The sequence below is a fragment of the Pleurodeles waltl genome, chromosome 7, assembly GCF_031143425.1.
Source record: "Pleurodeles waltl isolate 20211129_DDA chromosome 7, aPleWal1.hap1.20221129, whole genome shotgun sequence".
NCBI classification, from domain to species: domain Eukaryota; kingdom Metazoa; phylum Chordata; class Amphibia; order Caudata; family Salamandridae; genus Pleurodeles; species Pleurodeles waltl.
Genome location: NC_090446.1, coordinates 983158092 through 983176239, shown reverse-complemented (window position 1 = coordinate 983176239; position 18148 = coordinate 983158092). Strand labels below are relative to the sequence as shown.

The window sequence follows — 18148 nt, the reverse complement described above, 5'->3', positions numbered from 1 at the left end:
ACTAGCCAGTCTACTCATAAACCCTTCAAGTCTGGGGTTTCAACAAGTTCTTTGGAACACATCCTATACCCATAGTGTTCTTTCACTAAAAATGTACCATTGTTTCCACAATTGGCACACAGATAAGTCCTTTGTACGTGGTACAAGTGGTACCAAGGGCCCTGTGACCAGGGAAGGTCTCTAAGGGATGCAGCATGTGTTGTGCCACCCTAAGGGACCCCTCACCTAACACATGCACACTGCCAGTGCAGATTGTGTGTGTTGGGGAGAAAAAGGCAAAGTCGACATGGCATCTCCCTCAGAATGCCATGCACACAGAAAACTGCCTGTGGCATAGGAAACTCACCCCCCTAGTAGGCCTTAAGGCCCCAAGGCAGGGTGCACTATACCACAGATGAGGGCATAGCTGCATGAGCAATATGCCCCTACAGTGTCCAAGTCCATTCTGAGATATTGTAAGTACAGTGTGACCATATTAGGTATATGGTCTGGGAGTTTGTAAAAACGAACTCCACAGCTCCATAATGCCTACACTGAATACTGGGACGTTTGGTATCAAACATCTCAGAATAATAAACCGACACTAATGCCAGTGCTGGATTTATTACAAAATGCACACAGAGGACATCTTAGAGATGCCCCCTATATTTTACCCAATCCTTCAGTGCAGGACTGACTGGTCGGTGCCACCCTGCCACTGACATGAGTTTCTGACCCCTCGGGGTGAGAGCCTTTGTGCTCTCTGAGGCCAGAAACAAAGCCTGCACTGGGTGGAGGTGCTTCACACCTCCCCCCTGCAGGAACTGTACCACCTAGCAGTGAGCCTCAAAGGCTCAGGCTTCACGTTACAATGCCCCAGGGCACTCCAGCTAGTGGAGATGCCCGCCCCCCGGACACAGCCCCCACTTTTGGCGGCAAGTCCAGAGGAGATAATGAGAAAAACAAGGAGGAGTCACCCACCAGTCAGGACAGCCTCTAAGGTGTCCTGAGCTGAGGTGACCCCTGCCTTAAGAAATCCTCCATCTTGATTTTGGAGGATTCCCCCAATAGGGATAGGGATTTGTCCCCTTCCCTCAGGGAGGAGGAACAAAGAGGGTGTAGCCACCCTCCAGGGCAGTAGCCAGTGGCTACTGCCCCCCAGACCTAAACACACCCCTAAATTGAGTATTTATGGGCGACCCTGAACCCAGGAAATCAGATTCCTGCAACCTACAACAAGACGAAGGACTGCTGACCTGAAAGCCCTGCAGAGACGACGGAGACGACAACTGACTTGCCCCAGTCCTACCGGCCTGTCTCCAGACCCAAAGAACCTGCACAGCGACGCATCCAGCGGGACCACGACCTCTGAGGACTCAGAGGACTGACCTGCACCTAAAGGACCAAGAACCTTCTGAGGACAGCGGCTCTGTCCAGAAACAGCAACAAAATTGCAACAAAGAAGCAACTTTAAAGAGACTCTCACTTCCCGCCAGAAGCGTAAGTCTTCACACTCTGCGCCGGCTCGAGTTTGGAGAAACCAACACAGCAGAGAGGACTCCCAGATGACTCCAATGACGTGGACACCCTGAGCCGACCTCCCTGCACCCCCACAGCGACGCCTGCATAGAGGATCCAGAGGCTCTCCCTGACTGAGACTGCCCGGTAACAAAGGAATCTGACGCCTGGACCAAGCACTGCACCCGCAGCCCCCAGGACCGAGAGGAACCACCTACCAGTGCAGGAGTGACCAGCAGGCAGCCCTCATCCTAGCCCAGTCAGTGGCTGGTCTGAGAAGCCCCCCTGTGCCCTGCCTGCACCACCAGAGTGACCCCAGGGTCCCTCCATTGTTTTCAATACAAAACCCGATGCCTACTTTGCACACTGCACCCGGCCGCCCCTGTGCCGCTGAGGGTGTGTTTTGTGTGCTTGTGTGTGTGTCCCCTAGTGCTCTACAAACCCTCCCTGGTCTGCTCCCCGAGGAGGCATGTACTTACCTTCTAGCAGACTGGAACCGGAGCACCCCTGTTCTCCATAGGCGCCTATGTGTTTTGGGCCCTCCTTTGACCTCTGCACCTGACCGGTCTTGTGTTGCTGGTGCTGTGGCTTTGGGGTTTCCTTGAACCCCCAACGGTGGGCTGCCTATGCCCAGGAGACTGACTGTGTAAGTGCTTTAGTTACCTGAAAAACTAACCAATACTTACCTCCCCCAGGAACTGTTGATTTTTGCAGTGTCCACTTTTAAAATAGCTATTTGCCATTTTAACCAAAACTATGTGTACTACTGTTTTAAATCAAAGTCCTATACTTACCCTTGTGAAGTACCTTGCATTTTATGTACTTACCTCAAATTTGAATCTCGTGGTTCTAAAATAAATTAAGAAAATATATTTTTCTATATAAAAACCTATTGGCCTGGAGTTATGTCTTTGAGTGTGTGTTCCTCATTTATTGCCTGTGTGTGTACAGCAAATGCTTAACACTACCCTCTGATAAGCCTACTGCTTGACCACACTACCACAAAATAGAGCAATACTATTATTTAATTTTGACACTGTCAACCTCTAAGGGGAAACATTGGACTCTGTGCACACTATCGCTCACTTTGAGATAGTATATACATAGCCAACTTCCTACAGATGGCACTTATGTTTCACAGAATGGTTTCATAAACACTTGATTATGCTTGCAAACAACTGGGATAGTGTTGGTTTGCACTTTATGTACCCCACGCCGCAAGGGAATTTCATATTTACATTTAATTCACATTCACATTTCATGCGTTACTATCCACGTGCGATGCTGCTATAGCATTAAGGTAAATTAAAGAGAACCCTTCAGAAAACAACATGGACCAACCTTTTGCAATATAGATGAATGATGGCAGAACTGAAGGCACATACAACCAAATTAGATCACCAGTTCAGAGATGAGAATAGAGCATGGTCTCATGGACAGCTCCATTGACCTCCAATGACATGATGGAGTGGGAATGTATTTTAACCCAAGGATTGCAGAGGCAAAATTGCAAACAAAGTGAGCATGTGTCTGGGCTTCTATGCTGTATAGCTCTCCATGCCACCCTGCAGCTGCCTCAAAGTTTTCATTTCATTTCAGACAGGAGAGTTAATAAAATTGATCTGGAGAGAAAGGAAAGCACAAGAAAGATGAAGGGAGGAAGGTGTTTTGTGAATGGAATGATCCTCACTAAAACTTTATTATTCATGGGACCGACTGAGATTACCTGTTGGTCATCAGTAAGGGATGTTCAGATGGTGCACAATGAAAGTGGGAAAAGGAGAGGCACGGAAGCAGCTGAGGGTGAGAGGGGTTGAAGGAGCAATTCAAATCGAGTTGGGATGTGGGTCACAGTGGCAGGGATCAGGTCATGTAGCTGGAAGTCATAGCACATTGTTGACGACATAATGGGGAGGCAAGATTGAGCCCCTGGGAGTCAGAGAGACATGTTTTTTCCTAGCCTTAATTACCATATGTTGTACAGTGAAGTCTTTCATTCAGCATCTTCCTCGTCACCTCATGGGACTACAGCTGAAGAAGGAGGTACACTTCTGTCATTTTTCTATATGCTCCGGTTTCTGGGAGGACTCAGGCGTTGTGGTGCAAGGGGGAGATTTTTTCAAGGTGCTGAAGATTTGTATCTTAACTTGACATTGCTAAAAAAAACAAAATGCTCAGACTGGGATTCCCCAGCCCAAAACCTCACTAACGTTTGCCTAACTGGCTACTCCAGTGCAGTGCTTAATTTTAGCCAGTGGTTTCCGGTGCGCGGCCCCGGCACTTACTTCTGAGTGCTGGCACTTATTTTTCTGCCTCAAGCATTTACTGCGGGCAAAAGACGCATATGGGAAAGAGAGAGGAAGAGAAAAGCGAAAAGGCGCACAAAGGGAGAAAGCAGAAAGCTGCAAGAGTGAGGAGAAGGGGCAGGGAATGGCTGTAAATGGATTAAAGCGGCCCGAGATAGCTTTAGGATTATTCTGCCTCAGTATTTGTGCTCGCACATTTGTTTGCTGCAGCCGCGTGTTTCAAAGGAGAGCTTTCCGCAGGGGCACGTTTTTTGTATACAAATTAAGCACTGCTCCAGTGAGATCATGCGCTATTTCTGGAGCTATATTTCGGGCCAGAGATGGTTGCTGGTGCTCATGCACCTTTATTTTGTTAGGCGTCTGTTTGTCATTTGCCTAATTGTTTGCTTCAGGTGGATTTTTCACACAGAGTTTAGTCATTGCTCATTTTTTATTACGTTTTCGTTTCTCCTCTGACTCGATTTGAACCCTAGAGTCTATAGCTCAAGGAAATCCCTCTTTCAATTAGAAATAAACTCTTAGCTAATCAACTATCTAGTCTTAGCCATCAGCACAGTAATGAATAATTTAACAATCACAGTGTTCAAATGACACAGCGGAAAATAGTGTATCTATTTGTTAAATGCGCTGTTATTAAACCGTGGAACTTAGGGCCATATGTACGAACACATTTTCCCATAGACACAAAATTGGTAAAACCCTTTGCTACATCTGGCCCTTAGTATCGATAGGGCAAAAGCATCCCTTACATAGCACTCTGAAGGGGCACCTGAAAAAACAACGGAACGGGGGAAAGTGGATCAGTGGATCTCTTGGTTTACAATAGTATCTGATTGAAATTGAACCCCGAAAACATTAAGGCCCATATTTATACTTTTTGACGCTAAACTGCGCTAACGCAGTTTAGCGTCAAAAAGTTTTGCGCCGTCTAACGCCATTCTGAAGCGCCATGCGGGCGCCGTATTTATGGAATGGCGTTAGACGGCGCAATCAGACCGGCGCTGCCTGGTTTGCGTGGGAAGAAACCACGTAGACCAGACAGCGCCGGCGTAGGGGGAAAATGGCGCATGGGCGTCTTAAAATGGGGCAAGTCAGGTTACGTCGAAAAAATCGTCTTAACCCGACTTGCGCCATTTTTTAACGACGCCCATCCCCCATCAACATGACTCCTATCATTGTAAAGATAGGAGTCATGCCCCCTTGCCCAATGGCCATGCCCAGGGGACTTCTGTCCCCTGGGCATGGTCATTGGGCATAGTGGCATGTAGGGGGGCACAAATAAGGCCCCCCTATGCCACCAAAATAAAATATAAAAAATAAAAAATAAAACTTACCTGAACTTACCTGAATGTCCCTGGGGTGGGTCCCTCCATCCTTGGGGGTCCTCCTGGGGTGGGCAAGGGTGGCAGGGGGGGTCCCTGGGGGCATGGGAGGGCACCTGTGGGCTAATTTTGAGCCCACAGGCCCCTTAACGCCTGCCCTGAGCAGGCGTTAAAAAGTGGCGCAAATGCGCCGTTTTTTGCCACGCCAACTCCCGGGCGTCTCTTTTGCCCGGGAGTATAAATACCACGTAAAGGCCTGGGAGTCATTTTTTAGACGGGAACGCCTCCCTTGCATATCATTAACGCAAGGAAGGGGTTCACGCTAAAAAATGACGCACATTCCGGGAACTTTGGCGCTATTCGCCTCTAACGCCATAGTATAAATATGGCGTTAGTTGGCGTTAGTTTTGCGTCGAAATTGCGTCAAAAAAAACGACGCAATTTCGGCGCAAACGGAGTATAAATATGGCCCTAAATCCACATCTGAAAAATCTACATTTATAGAATAGTGAAATAACATTGGGTCAGATGCACCAAGCTTTCTGAAATTGTGAATTCAGAGTAAAAGTAAGTTTCTGAATTGACTGGTGCACTGTCTTGCACAATAAGAGGAAAGACCTACATTGAGAGTCCAGGATAAAGGGTACATTGCAGTACTACATTGTAAACTCAATTCCGTAAGTCTGGAGAACAATGCAGACTCAAATACAGCTTGTCCAGACATGAGAGAATGGAGTGTTTCACACTTTTCAGGGTTTGGGAATAACCATAAATTCGATTTTTGCAAATTTTTCCAAGTTTTTGGAAAATGCTCGGCCATGGAACACCCACTCCCCCATCAGGTGGATTATCCTACACACGTTATCAAATGTGGGGTAACAAGGGGTAAAAAGGCTTTATGACATCAACGTTACATTTTGTGAGTATCTTGCACTGGTGAATGAAGCCACTTGCATCGGTAAGACAGTTTTACACGCAAATTGGGGCCCTGAGTTCCACACAGAGGTTTGCGGTTGGCTCTTTGGTGTCTATGTGGTCGGTAGAATTGCCAAGGACACCTTCAAAAAGTTGACTATGAATCTCTCAGAAGCAAAATCAACTTATGCAGGCCAATGCACACCCTTGGATAAATGACTGATAATCTCCACTATGGCTACCAACAAACATGAGACTGACATATCATAGACGTTGCAAGCCTACCTCGAGGCACCTATCAGGAGTGCAAAACAGACCAACAACATGAAATAAGGTGGGCAATTCAATGACAATATATGAATAAAAAGACAACAAAGATAATGTAACACTTCGTTTCTCACTTTCAAAATTCCATCCCCACTTAGTGAAACCTGCTAACTACTAGAACTTTCCAACTTCTAATGCAAATAATTGAATTCCTATCAGGGTAGGCGATCAAAACTCGTACCTCTAAACAACTAATTAATCGTTCTACATCGTGGAACACAAACTGCACCTCTTGCTGTCTTGGGGCATCACCTTATTTATTGTAAAATCCACAAATGATGGCTGATCTGCAAGTAACAGCATAAAAGGGAAAAATGTATATCTGGTTTACACAACAATCAATTCCAGAACATCTCACCTCAAATCATCGAACAAGTCAAGGAAGATTTAGGATTACTCCTTCTAACTATTGGTGACTAACTTTACACACAAAACAACTAACCTCACTTCACAGCTTAAGTTTCATTTTTTCCAGAGTAAAATTAATAGTTTCGCTGTCCATATCTCACACCCAAACAATAATGCGTTCTCTTTTTTAATGCTACTTTCCCATCTCTAGCTTTCCACCCAATAAAGGGGATACCAGAGGAATCAAACCAATGCACCCCTATCTGACACATACTCTTCAGCAGCATTCCACGTAGAGTTTCCGAAATCATAGCGGAACTGGAATGGGCCACCCCCGCCAGAGATCTTTTAAGGCATGGGCAAAGTGGATAACTGCCGAGGGCCCTCACTTTCTAAGGGCCCTCCTGGGGAAATGAACACTCTCTCTGTCACCTCTTTCCCCTTCTGCATGCCAGCCTCTCTGCCTACCTCTACCTCACTAAATGGCATCTAAAGGATTTTGGTCCCATGGCAAGGCATAGTTCAACAGTTTTTGATTTACCCCGATTTCTGAAAGTTTTTTGGAAGCATCTGGGCTCAGATTAGCTGAAAATAGGTAAAAATAAAATCCAAAGTCTTTACAGACAACGCACCCCCCCCACCAAATCTGTCTTGCCCGGAGCCCCAAAAATCCTTAAAACGGCAATGCTAGAGCCGATAATTTGTTGAACATCCTAGCACTGAAATCATTTTTTAAGAGAACCACTACATCTCCAATCTGTGGGTCAAACAGCCACAATTGATAAAAAAACAGTTAGCTATGTCTGCCATCTACCCAGATTTTCACAAAAGTCATATTTTTAGCCACTCACTTCCTACAATAAGTCCATTACCACCGCATTGTCTTCTCATCAACAATACCTGCAACTAGTAAGAAACATGACTACAGACACACTCCTAAGCACACTACTCCAAGACATACTTGACCACAGCCCATGGCAAATACATACATGAAATTCCTAACATCACCCACAATCTTTTCACTCACAGACTGCAAAGCAGAATGCATTCAGCAAAAAACTCATAGTGACTAGGTTGATAAACTATCCTCTTGCACGTATTATCGGGCTGCCTGAATTAAATATCTATAATGCAAGATGTAATACCATTAATTAATCATGTATTGTTCTTCACAATAGCCAAACCTTCGTTATCTTAATATATGGGATTTAAGCCAAGATAAGAAAGATTTCCCACCAGAGGGCCAAGTATCTATTCTACAAAATACCAAGCACTGTTATACAAATGTGTGTCATAACAAGCATTATCCTACTACCGCTAACTAGACAGGCATAATTCTTACTTAATAATGTATGTTCACATAACTATAACATCTGCATTAATTATAAGCTCTAAAAGTATATATCAGTGTCTGTCAAACATGCACTTTCACGCCAACTGTTTAACATACTTCACCTAACGACATGGTGGTGACCTATGCAAATAAAGTCTGCCTATGTCTCTGGCTTCTCTCCTCCAGGAACGTCTAAATACCCTCAGGAGGTGTCTCCTGATATCATACAGACGAATACTACAACTACTTTATAGAATCAATTTGTTTTCAATCACTATTCTCATCACTCAAAAATCAAAATCAATCGACAACCCTTGACTCGGTAGTTTATAGGTAGCAACTCCTGTACAACATCTCCAAGAATCCATAGTTGGACTTTAATTAAAGATGGACCTCTTGGGAATTTAAGAGGAGTTAGACATTTCAAGATATCATTTGTTTATCTTTCTCTGATTGTGGCACATAGAGATATAGGTGGTCATTATGACCCTGGCGGTCTGAGACCGCCAGGGCTAAAGTGGCGTCCGTACCGCCAACAGGCTGGCGGTACGGAGACCCATATTTCGACCGTGGCAGTAGCGTCACGGTCGCACCGCCGGGGCCGGCGGTTTCCCGCCGTTTTAGCCCCTGCGGTGATAATCCGCCAGGGCAGCGCTGCAAGCAGCGCTGCTGGGGATTATGACTTCCCTACCGCCAACCTGTTTCTGGCGGTTTGCACCGCCAGGAATAGGCTGGCGGTAAGGGGAGGCCTGGGGCTTGACACACTTGGTCAATAGTGAGTTATCAGCTTTTCATGAGCCATTTTCTGTTTTACCCAATCTTTCAGAAACCTTTCCAGACCTTTGGGCTCATGAAAAATTTGAGTCTTACCTTTAACAGAATCCCTCATCTTAGAAGGTCCAGCAAAGGAAAATGTGGAATTTATGCTTTTCAGACGTTTGGTCAGAACTGTGAGACATTTGAATCATAAATTGTCTTGGAAATGAGATATCTTGCATCTTGAAGACCCATAATTTCAAAAATTGTTCATAAACATTTGCTTCATTTTTATAACCTTTCAAAACCTAAAGGTTCTATAGCTTCACGTTGGGTCTGTTCCCCTGTTGAGTTAATCCTCTGCCTTGTATAATTTCCTTTTACATAATTGCACAAAATTTTGAAGAAGTTATTTGAAATTATGCAAAATACAAATCTGTCATTTTATACAATATCCATGTTAGACACAAGGACACACTTTGTACTAAAAAAGGTACAAAACACAAGTGTTGCAAACAATGGCTGCTCACATTCACACCTTCTCATGCTCCCTCAACAAACGTTTTACCTGAACGGACTTAGTCACGTGACGTAGAGCAAAGGAGTAATTTTTACATTTTCATGTAACAAGTGTAAAGTGGAATGCTTAAAATTACACAAGTTTATGTCAGCATGACAAAAAATTCGTCTGGGCCTAGAAATTGTAGGGAGAGTAGGGCAAGATAATTACTTCACCACCTATGTAAATTTTCCCTGTTTTTTTTTCTATTCAGAAAATATTTCCAGAAGTATGTTTGAAAAGTGTCTGAGGTGTAGATTTCAAGGAGTACTCTAGATAAGGTCACGCATCTTTCCAAACGGGCTCCTATTACCTGTGTGCGGAGGTTTCCACAGGGGTGGAGTCCACGCAGTAGCAATAGATTGCCTGTGAAATGCACATTTTTATATTTTGTTTTGCAGGGGAAAATACTGAGAAAGCCCTTCTCCAACAATCTATCAGATCTGGGTGTGATATGTTTCAATCACTCCCTGAAGGGGGGGTTAGGCCAGCTGCGTGATGGGGTCAACTTAAGACCCTTTCTGGCAAGGAAAGATCATGGATCACAGCCTGAGAATAAGCACAGGATTGATGTTTGTGGGCATTCCCAAACTTCCAAGGCAAACCAAGCTGTGAAATGCCCACTTCACACCCCTTGCATGTGGTTGACGGCTGCAGAGATCTCTGTACTCATGACAGAAATATGTGGCCCTGAAAATGTGCTTACACCTACCGGGAATCCCTTTCTGATATTTTTGCAATCATAAAAGAAGTAAACTTAGTCATAAATTCAACTTTATGACAAAATATGCCTTTGTGAGTAGACACCTATGTAAATAAGCTGGTTGACTTCACTGTGAAGCTTTAGAAGACCGTAGGCAGCACAACTGCATTCAGTAGCACAGTGGCCACAAAGATAACTGCACAAAGGGTTTGAACAATGGTGGTTGCGTTACAATTCATAGGATGCCATCTTCATCAGGTCAATTTTGCCAGCAGCCAACTGGCAGCTTATTTCACACCAGCCTCAGAACAGAATCATCGTTTTCCCATTCGAGTAAGTCAAACCTATATGTGTTCATCCCACCCCATATTAAAAACTATGTAAGGTCAATTGAAAATACCAACTAAGTGAAGCAAATCCGAGCGCGCAGTGTCACATTTCCTGAAAGAATTATGCCCACGCGGTAAATTCGCTCTTCTCGGTGTGGGAGAAGGCGGCTTCTTTACGCGTCCATATGCGAGAGTTAATTCAGGAAATGTGGCACTCCTAGCAGCTACATCAGCGCCATCTGCAGTTGCTGACCGACATACCAGCATTGATTCTTCCTGAGTGACTGAGACAGACCAGGGCACGCACTTTCTTGGCATAAGCAACTTTACAATGCATTTTATATCAATATGTGCGTTGGCTGAGTTGAAAAGGAATATTGTACCCGCAGGGCGTTAAATGTCAGCAGGGTCATCATGCACATGCTACATAAGGCAGAACTGTTAACAAGTGATTCATAAGTAGAATGGCAGGAGAGATTGATGCCACATAAGGGTTCGAAATGAATATTACTAAAGAGGTATTGGTGACCACGGAAAATCTGTTATGGAAGCTTGTGTAAAGTTGTTTTCCATGGGTAGAAAGCAACAAGGTATTAAAGGTGTGCAATATACTATAAGAGGAAGTGACAATGAAAGGAAAGACATATAGCTATGGAGCGTCGCCCCCTGCCAGCAGCAGCTGCAAAACCTTTTCACGAAAACGATAATAAACTGTGTTTATTATCATGTTCTTGAAAAGGGGCGGGCCATGGGGGTGTCAAGCAGTGAGATGGAGTGCTCAGCACTCCCCTCAGAGTGCATGTGTGTTTGGGCGGCAGTTTCAGGCTGACCAAACACACATGCACAGTAGGCCCTCTCCAGCCAGGCACTGTGTTCCCGGGCAGGAGAAAGCCTTAACAGGTTCCCAGTCTGCTTGGGAGCACCGTGGCTGGGCGCGCCCAGCCAATCCTAACGCTGCTCTGAGCAGGGCAGGCTGGGAGCGGGTGGCGTGGTGCTGGAAAAAGGTAAATTTTATTTTTATTTTATTTTTTTATTTTTTCGTTCCCCCACCGTCTCCGCTATGCGCCATGCCTCCGCCACGCCCCTTTTACCTCCCGTGAGCTGTGCCTGTGTAACAGAGCCGTAGGACCATTAGGGTCCTTGGGCCAGATGCACGATCCTCAGTGTTTGCGACTCATGATTCGCATTTGTTTTGTGACTCGCAAATTGTGAGTCGCAAACACTGATGTACAGCAGTGTCTGAGACATTGTTTGCAATTCCCAAAAGGGTCACAAGGGACTTACCTCATAAATATTCATGAGGAAGGTCCCAATTTACGACCCATTGGGAATAACCAGCATTCACAGGGATGGTGGCCCGCTGTGGTCAGTAGACCACCATGTCTGTGACTGCTTTTTAAATAAAGCAGTTTTTGTTTAAATGTGGCCTGTTTTCCTTAAAGGAAAAAATTGATGCATTTCAAAAATAAAAATGAAAAGTTTTCTTTTCATTTTTTGAGTAGGCTGTGGTCCATAGGACCACTGCCTGCTCTGAAAAAATGTTGGCGCCCCATTCACGAAGGGGAAGGGGGTCCTTTGGGGACCCCAACCCTTTTACAAGAATCTTACTGCCCCCTTCAAGGAGTTGGCAAAGTGTGAATGTTTTGTGACCGCATACTGGTTCCAAAACATTCATACATGGCGCTGCGACTCACTATTACGAATGGACACCTTTTACTCGCCCCTTCCTAATAGTGACTTGCAAATCCTATTTTGCAAGTCAGTAATAGCTACCAGCCCGCAAAATGGGATTGGTTCATCCCAAAATGCATTTTACCTGACACAAACGGCTGACTGACCAGTAAAATACGTCATACATCTGGCCCTAAGAGAAGATCCGTTACTCTTCAAAATGAATAGAGGAGTAAATTGTGGGAAGAGATAATGGATATTTAATGGAGCATCAATGTACAGCATTGTTTAACCCAAAGGTGAATGTCCTAGGAGAAAGAATGAATAGGATGGTGATGGAAAATATTAAATTGACTCAGCTGTTTTGGAAAGAAGAGCTAGAGAAATATTGGTTTATTGAGCAACTCTGTACGGGGCATCTGATAAGTGTGGCTTACATACATTGAGTGTGAATACCTAGATTTCGTTTTGTATAAGCAGATTTAGTTTTGCATAAGTAGGGAAAATGTGTGACAATCTTGGATCACAATGCTGTGTATTGGACTACTGGATTTGAATCTTATAAAATGATTGGTTAAGATGATTTGTAGGAAAGCAAGTTACTTCCTGTCTGTTTGTTACAGTGGTGCTTGAACATGGGATTACAGTCAATATCCTGAAACATTTCGAATCTTTGCTTTCAGTTTCTTCTTTGGAATATTTGTGGTATTTGAAAGTCCCACCATATTGATAGAAGTCTATGTAAGCAAATTCTATTTGTCAAGTACAAAATTCCACCATTTCTTATTTTATTTGTGAATCGGGAAATGGGAGTTTGCCCATGACAATTATGTGTTTTTTGAGTTTGTATAGGAAAACTCTCTGGTCTGCCCTTAAAGCTGTTACTGAACCATTACTCCAGAAACCAATAAGGTTTGGTACCATGACACCAGTTCATGTCGTATTGATTGTCTTAAATCATTTAACATTGTACCAATCGTTAACAAAACTGTGGCCCAAATATTTAGGAAGGCAGCTTTGCATGGTGTATCGCATTTTCCATAGAATTATGGCAAAGTTCTTTGAAGGCAAAACGCTCTGAACAACTCAGTGATGTGTGCTACCTTCATTCAATGGTTTTATGTTAATCATACCACATGAAATTAACCACCATTGTTTGATTCCACTTTGCTTAATAATGCCTTTCTTGTCTCATTGTCCTTCTAGTTAACATTCTGACAGCGATTGCTCTCTCTCGCCTTGCCATCAAAACTAAGAAATCTTCCTACTGCTACCTCCTCGCCCTCACCACATCCGACATCCTTACCCAGGTTTTCATCGTCTTTGTGGGCTTCATCCTACAGACTGCTATTCTCCACCGTGAAGTTCCCAACGCCTTCATCCACACAGTCAGCATCCTTGAGTTTGCTGCCAATCACGCCTCCATTTGGATAACTGTGGTGTTGACAATAGATCGCTACCTGGCCCTGTGCCACCCTCTCCACTACCGCATACTCTCCTACCCAGAGCGCACCCGCAAGATTGTGGCTACTGTCTTCATTGTGGCCTTCGTAACTGGCATCCCCTTCTACTGGTGGTCAGATGTCTGGCGTGACTTCCAACCTCCCAGCACTCTGGACAGGATCTTGAAATGGGTCCACTGCTTCACCATTTATTTCATTCCGTGCACAGTATTCCTCATTATCAACTCTGTCATCATATGGAAACTGAAACGGAAGAAAGACTCCAGTGGGCAGCGGCTCCGTCTGGGCAAGACAACGGCTATCCTTTTAGCTATCACCACTGTCTTCTCCATTCTCTGGGCCCCACGTACTTTTGTCATCATTTACCATATGTATGTGTCATCCGTCAATAAGGACTGGAAGACTCACCTGGCCATGGACGTTGCCAACATGCTGGCGTTGCTGAACACAGCTTTCAACTTCTTTCTGTACTGCTTTGTCAGCAAGCGCTTCCGGGCTATGGTTCATGAGGTGCTGGGGTATCGCAAGCCACACAGCACCAGCTCAGGCAAGACGTCCCACTGCGGGAGCTTCTCTGAGTCCACACTAAAGCCGCTGCACCTGCCCGATGGCACTGCCCTTTAGAAGAGGAAACACACCATAGATATCCTGCAGCTAACCAAGAGCACAGACCGGAAGATTTTAGGTTATCTGAGTAGCTTCAGGATGTTTCTAGAATATTACATGGCCAGTGTAGGAAGAGGAGGAAGAGGTCGCAGTGTAAGGGTAGTTCCTTTGGGAAGAATCCTATGGAGAGCTATGGTACTTGACTGGGCAACCATATCTCTAAGGTGTGAGATGAAATAAGAGGTGTAACTAATCTGGACATGCTAATGAGGGATATATATATACATTCTTGATCTACATAAATCAGGATTCAAAGTGAGCTTTCAGTTAGTGGATGATGCTTACAGAAATGCCAGATCTTGTGGTGAAAAATAATTGAATTAAGAACCTGTTTTCAAAAATCCATTATCAAGCAGTTTGGGTGGCACAACTGAATGTCTTACCGGTTTAAGTGATCAACAACAGTTACAGCATTGTACAAGATTTTTGATGGGTTTGTTATTTAGACACCTCTTGAATGCATTATTTACCAGAACAGCTTAAATAGTGTATATATGATCTATTTGTAAGACAGTGTAAAGGGGGCATCGGCTTAAGAAACAGGGACTTCCCAATCGTGACTAGGATTAGATCAATGATACATCGGTAAGCACCACAGGACAGAATCTTAAGATCAGTTAGTGAAAAAGCCATACTTAACAGTTAGACCCGCAGGAGGATTAATGGGGATGGAAAGGCGGAAAAACATATTTCTATGTGCAGAATTTACAATTTACCACATCCTCTCATTCAGCCAACCTGGATACCTGTAGAATCTTTTGGACTTTGGATTGCTTTTTTTCTATTAAAAAATATATATTTCTGAGCTGTTGGCGTAGTACTGATTTTAGTAGCTTGTTATTTGATGACTAAGCAAGATTTGCTGTAACGGACACAGCTACCTCCTTATTTATTGGTAACATTCACAAAGGTTACTGTAGAAGGAGGCAGCCATTTTTCAACAAAGATGGACTACTTAAAAGAGGATCGAGGATTAGGCATTATTATGAGTCTTTCTGTGCAACATTTCTCTGTTTTACTAGGAGGTTCCTGTGCCAAAGCCTTTTATCACCCAAACTGATGACATTACCTCGTGGCGCTACATTATTACACTCTATGCTATTAACTCAAGGAGTGATGCATTTTAGCGGCTTGCCAATAGGAATGTTTTGGATTTGAACAAACAGTTGGGCATCACTGATTTATTTCTGCTGGAAGGCAACGAATTTGCCACATTGCCTGTGCTGCTGCATCAAAGCCCTAGACTAGAGGTGTTAATATTTACGTGTCACCGTGGATTTCTGTATTACTGCCTGTATATTTTGTGGACTTCCCATGATAATTGCTAAGGTTTAGGAAACAATATCATTTGGGTGACTATTTTCTGACAATGGTAGGGTGAAATTATTGCAGACAGGATTTTGCCGCAACGTGGTTTGCTAACACTGTTCTGGATTTGTTGACGCATTGCCTGCACCTTGGATATTTTCCTGGATGTTTTTTTTCACTAATGTATTGAACTTGTACAATGATCACTAAGGGGCATATTTATAATGCCCTTGCACCGCCTTGCGCCACATTAACATAATTATTTTTTACTTTAATGTAGCCCAACAAGGCTGAAATCGCTGCGCCGTATTTACAGAGTGGCGCAATGCATGCATTGCGCCACTCTGTAACCCTTTGCGCTACATTATGCCTGCGGCAGGCATAATGTGTGCAAAGGGGGCGTTCCCCCATTAGGGGAGCCGGAAAAATTGTGTCATTTTTTACGGCACTTTTAAAGCTTGCTCAAGAGCAGGCGTGAAAATGGGGTTCCATTCTTTCAGATTGGGGCCCTATGTATTCTGCAGGAGTAGTGCCAATATTTTGGCACTACTCCTGCAGAGTACATCAATAGCGTCATGAGAAATTACGCTATTGCCCCCTACCCTGCGCCATGGTGCACCATATTTTAAATGCGGCGCACACATGGTGGCGGTAAGTGGGTGCTAAGGGGCGCAGGGAAAGTGGCACTGCACTCGGTGCAGCGCCACTTTCCATAAATCTGTCCCCATCTTTACAGCGATGCTCCTCATCGGGCAAAAAAACAGAGCATCCTTGTGTTCTGACACCTAAGACCCTCATAACAAGCAGACCAGAATATTTCGAATCACTTCTTGAGCAGTGGTAAGAATTTTGAGTTGGGTGGAATTTATGACATCCAGTAATTAATAGTGGTGTGTGAAATTCACTGAATTCGAACTTGTGTAATTACACAAAATTCTGCAACTATTCTGCGAAAATATGCAAAATTCAAAATTGATATTGACCACTAAATTTTAGTGTGAAATGCATCCTCACACTCATTTCGGATCCAAGACATATTTTGCACAAACACTAGGACAAAAAATGCCGCAAACAAGTGCTGAGAACAATAGCCACTCTTATTCTGATCATTTGCATTGTTCCCACGCCAAAGCACTGCAGTTTCTCCATGGTGCTTTTTGCATAACACGTTAACATAAAACTCATGAAATTGAATTAGATTACATGCGCATAAGGGAAATTTTGCCCGGGTTTACTAATTACTAGGTTGATAAAGCCAATAGCCTCCGTTACATTTCAGCAGGTCAAACCTGCTAGATTTTAAAGGAGTAAAAAGGACCAACATCCGCATGATATGTCCCAGTTTCAGAGTAAAAGTCGCTATATATTTTGAACCCTGTGATGTTGGATTTTTTCAGGTGTGATAAATATCGCACCATCCTTTGTGGCATTCATAATGAGGGCCTACGGAAGTAAGCAGAAAATGGAACAGTGATTTCGGTGGTTTGGTATACTTTGATTTTATCACAATATAATCTGCCATGTCAATGCCATTACTAACGCAATTCATACACATCAGTCTTGTGGTTAATGCTAAATTGACAGTGTCTGTTGCACCTGGTTCCTGTGGATTTTTTCCTGTGTACACTTTGCTGTTGGAAAGGCCATTAGTTAACTTTGGGCCTGCATGTGTAATGTGATGTAAATTGCATGAGCGCCCGGCTTTGTTCTTTAATGTGGTGCATTTCTATAGGTCGACTAACATAGCTGGTCCTGGCTTTACGTGGTCCCAGAGCTCCTTTCACAATCATCTGTTAGCATCGAATGACAAGCTCCTTCTGCATAAAGGATGATGAACGTGCATCCCTTGCCATCACGTCTACACTTGTGGAACGTGGTCTATACCACAAAAGCTGCATAGATCGTGCTCTCTCGCACCAAAGCTCTACCTCTCACCAAGTAACATTTTGTAAGGGTTTGTTATTTTGCTCTTTTTCTTTTATGCAGCAGTCTGCTGTTTTCGTAATTTGCAAACCCAGACACCATCAAATAGCATTGATAAATGATGGAAAATAGTTGGGAAGGAGACATGAAAAAGGGAAAGGGCAAATAGTTCTATGTGAAGAAAAGAAAGAAAGCAAGAAAGAACGAAAGAAAGAAAAAAGAAGAGAGATTTAGTAATATAGAAAATGTGAAAGAAGGAAGAAAGCTTTTGCATCTTCCTTTTCTTTCAACCTCCTGGGACCCGGATCTTCTTCTGTCCCCAGCAGTCTGTTGAGATCATTATATGGAGCCTCGAGCCTCCAGGAGTACAACATTACACCGGTGTCATATCATTCTCGGCATGTGACTGGCGACCTAATTATTCCAAATGAGAGTGATTATTTCGTTCATTATAAAACATGAAATACAAGACTGAAAATGTATATCAAATAAACATGTTTTCATGGATATTCTCACTCTGCATTCTTGTTTTTTGTGCTTCTGGGACAATATTGTTGGTGCTCAGGTGCAGACTTAGTGAGAGTCCCTTTAGTAACATAATTGAGGGAGAGATACAGAAGCAGTGGGGTGATGTCACTGATGATCAGGTACTGAAGGTGTGAAGATCAAAGGGGTAATGTCACTGATGCTCAGTTAGGGAAGGGCCAGAGTGAGAGTCTCTG

At 43.8% G+C, this 18148-nt stretch overlaps 1 protein-coding gene across 1 annotated transcript in view; it reads left to right on the top strand.

Annotated features, from left to right (window-relative positions):
- The window catches only part of GPR142 (G protein-coupled receptor 142), a 171226-nt gene extending 153336 nt beyond the window's left edge, over window positions 1-17890 (top strand). Inside the window, exon 3 of the mRNA XM_069199791.1 lies at window positions 13273-17890. Coding sequence (XP_069055892.1) covers window positions 13273-14153 — 881 coding nt within the window. The 3' untranslated portion in view covers window positions 14154-17890. The remainder of the gene's footprint in view (window positions 1-13272) is intronic.
- Window positions 17891-18148: the final 258 nt, after the last annotated feature.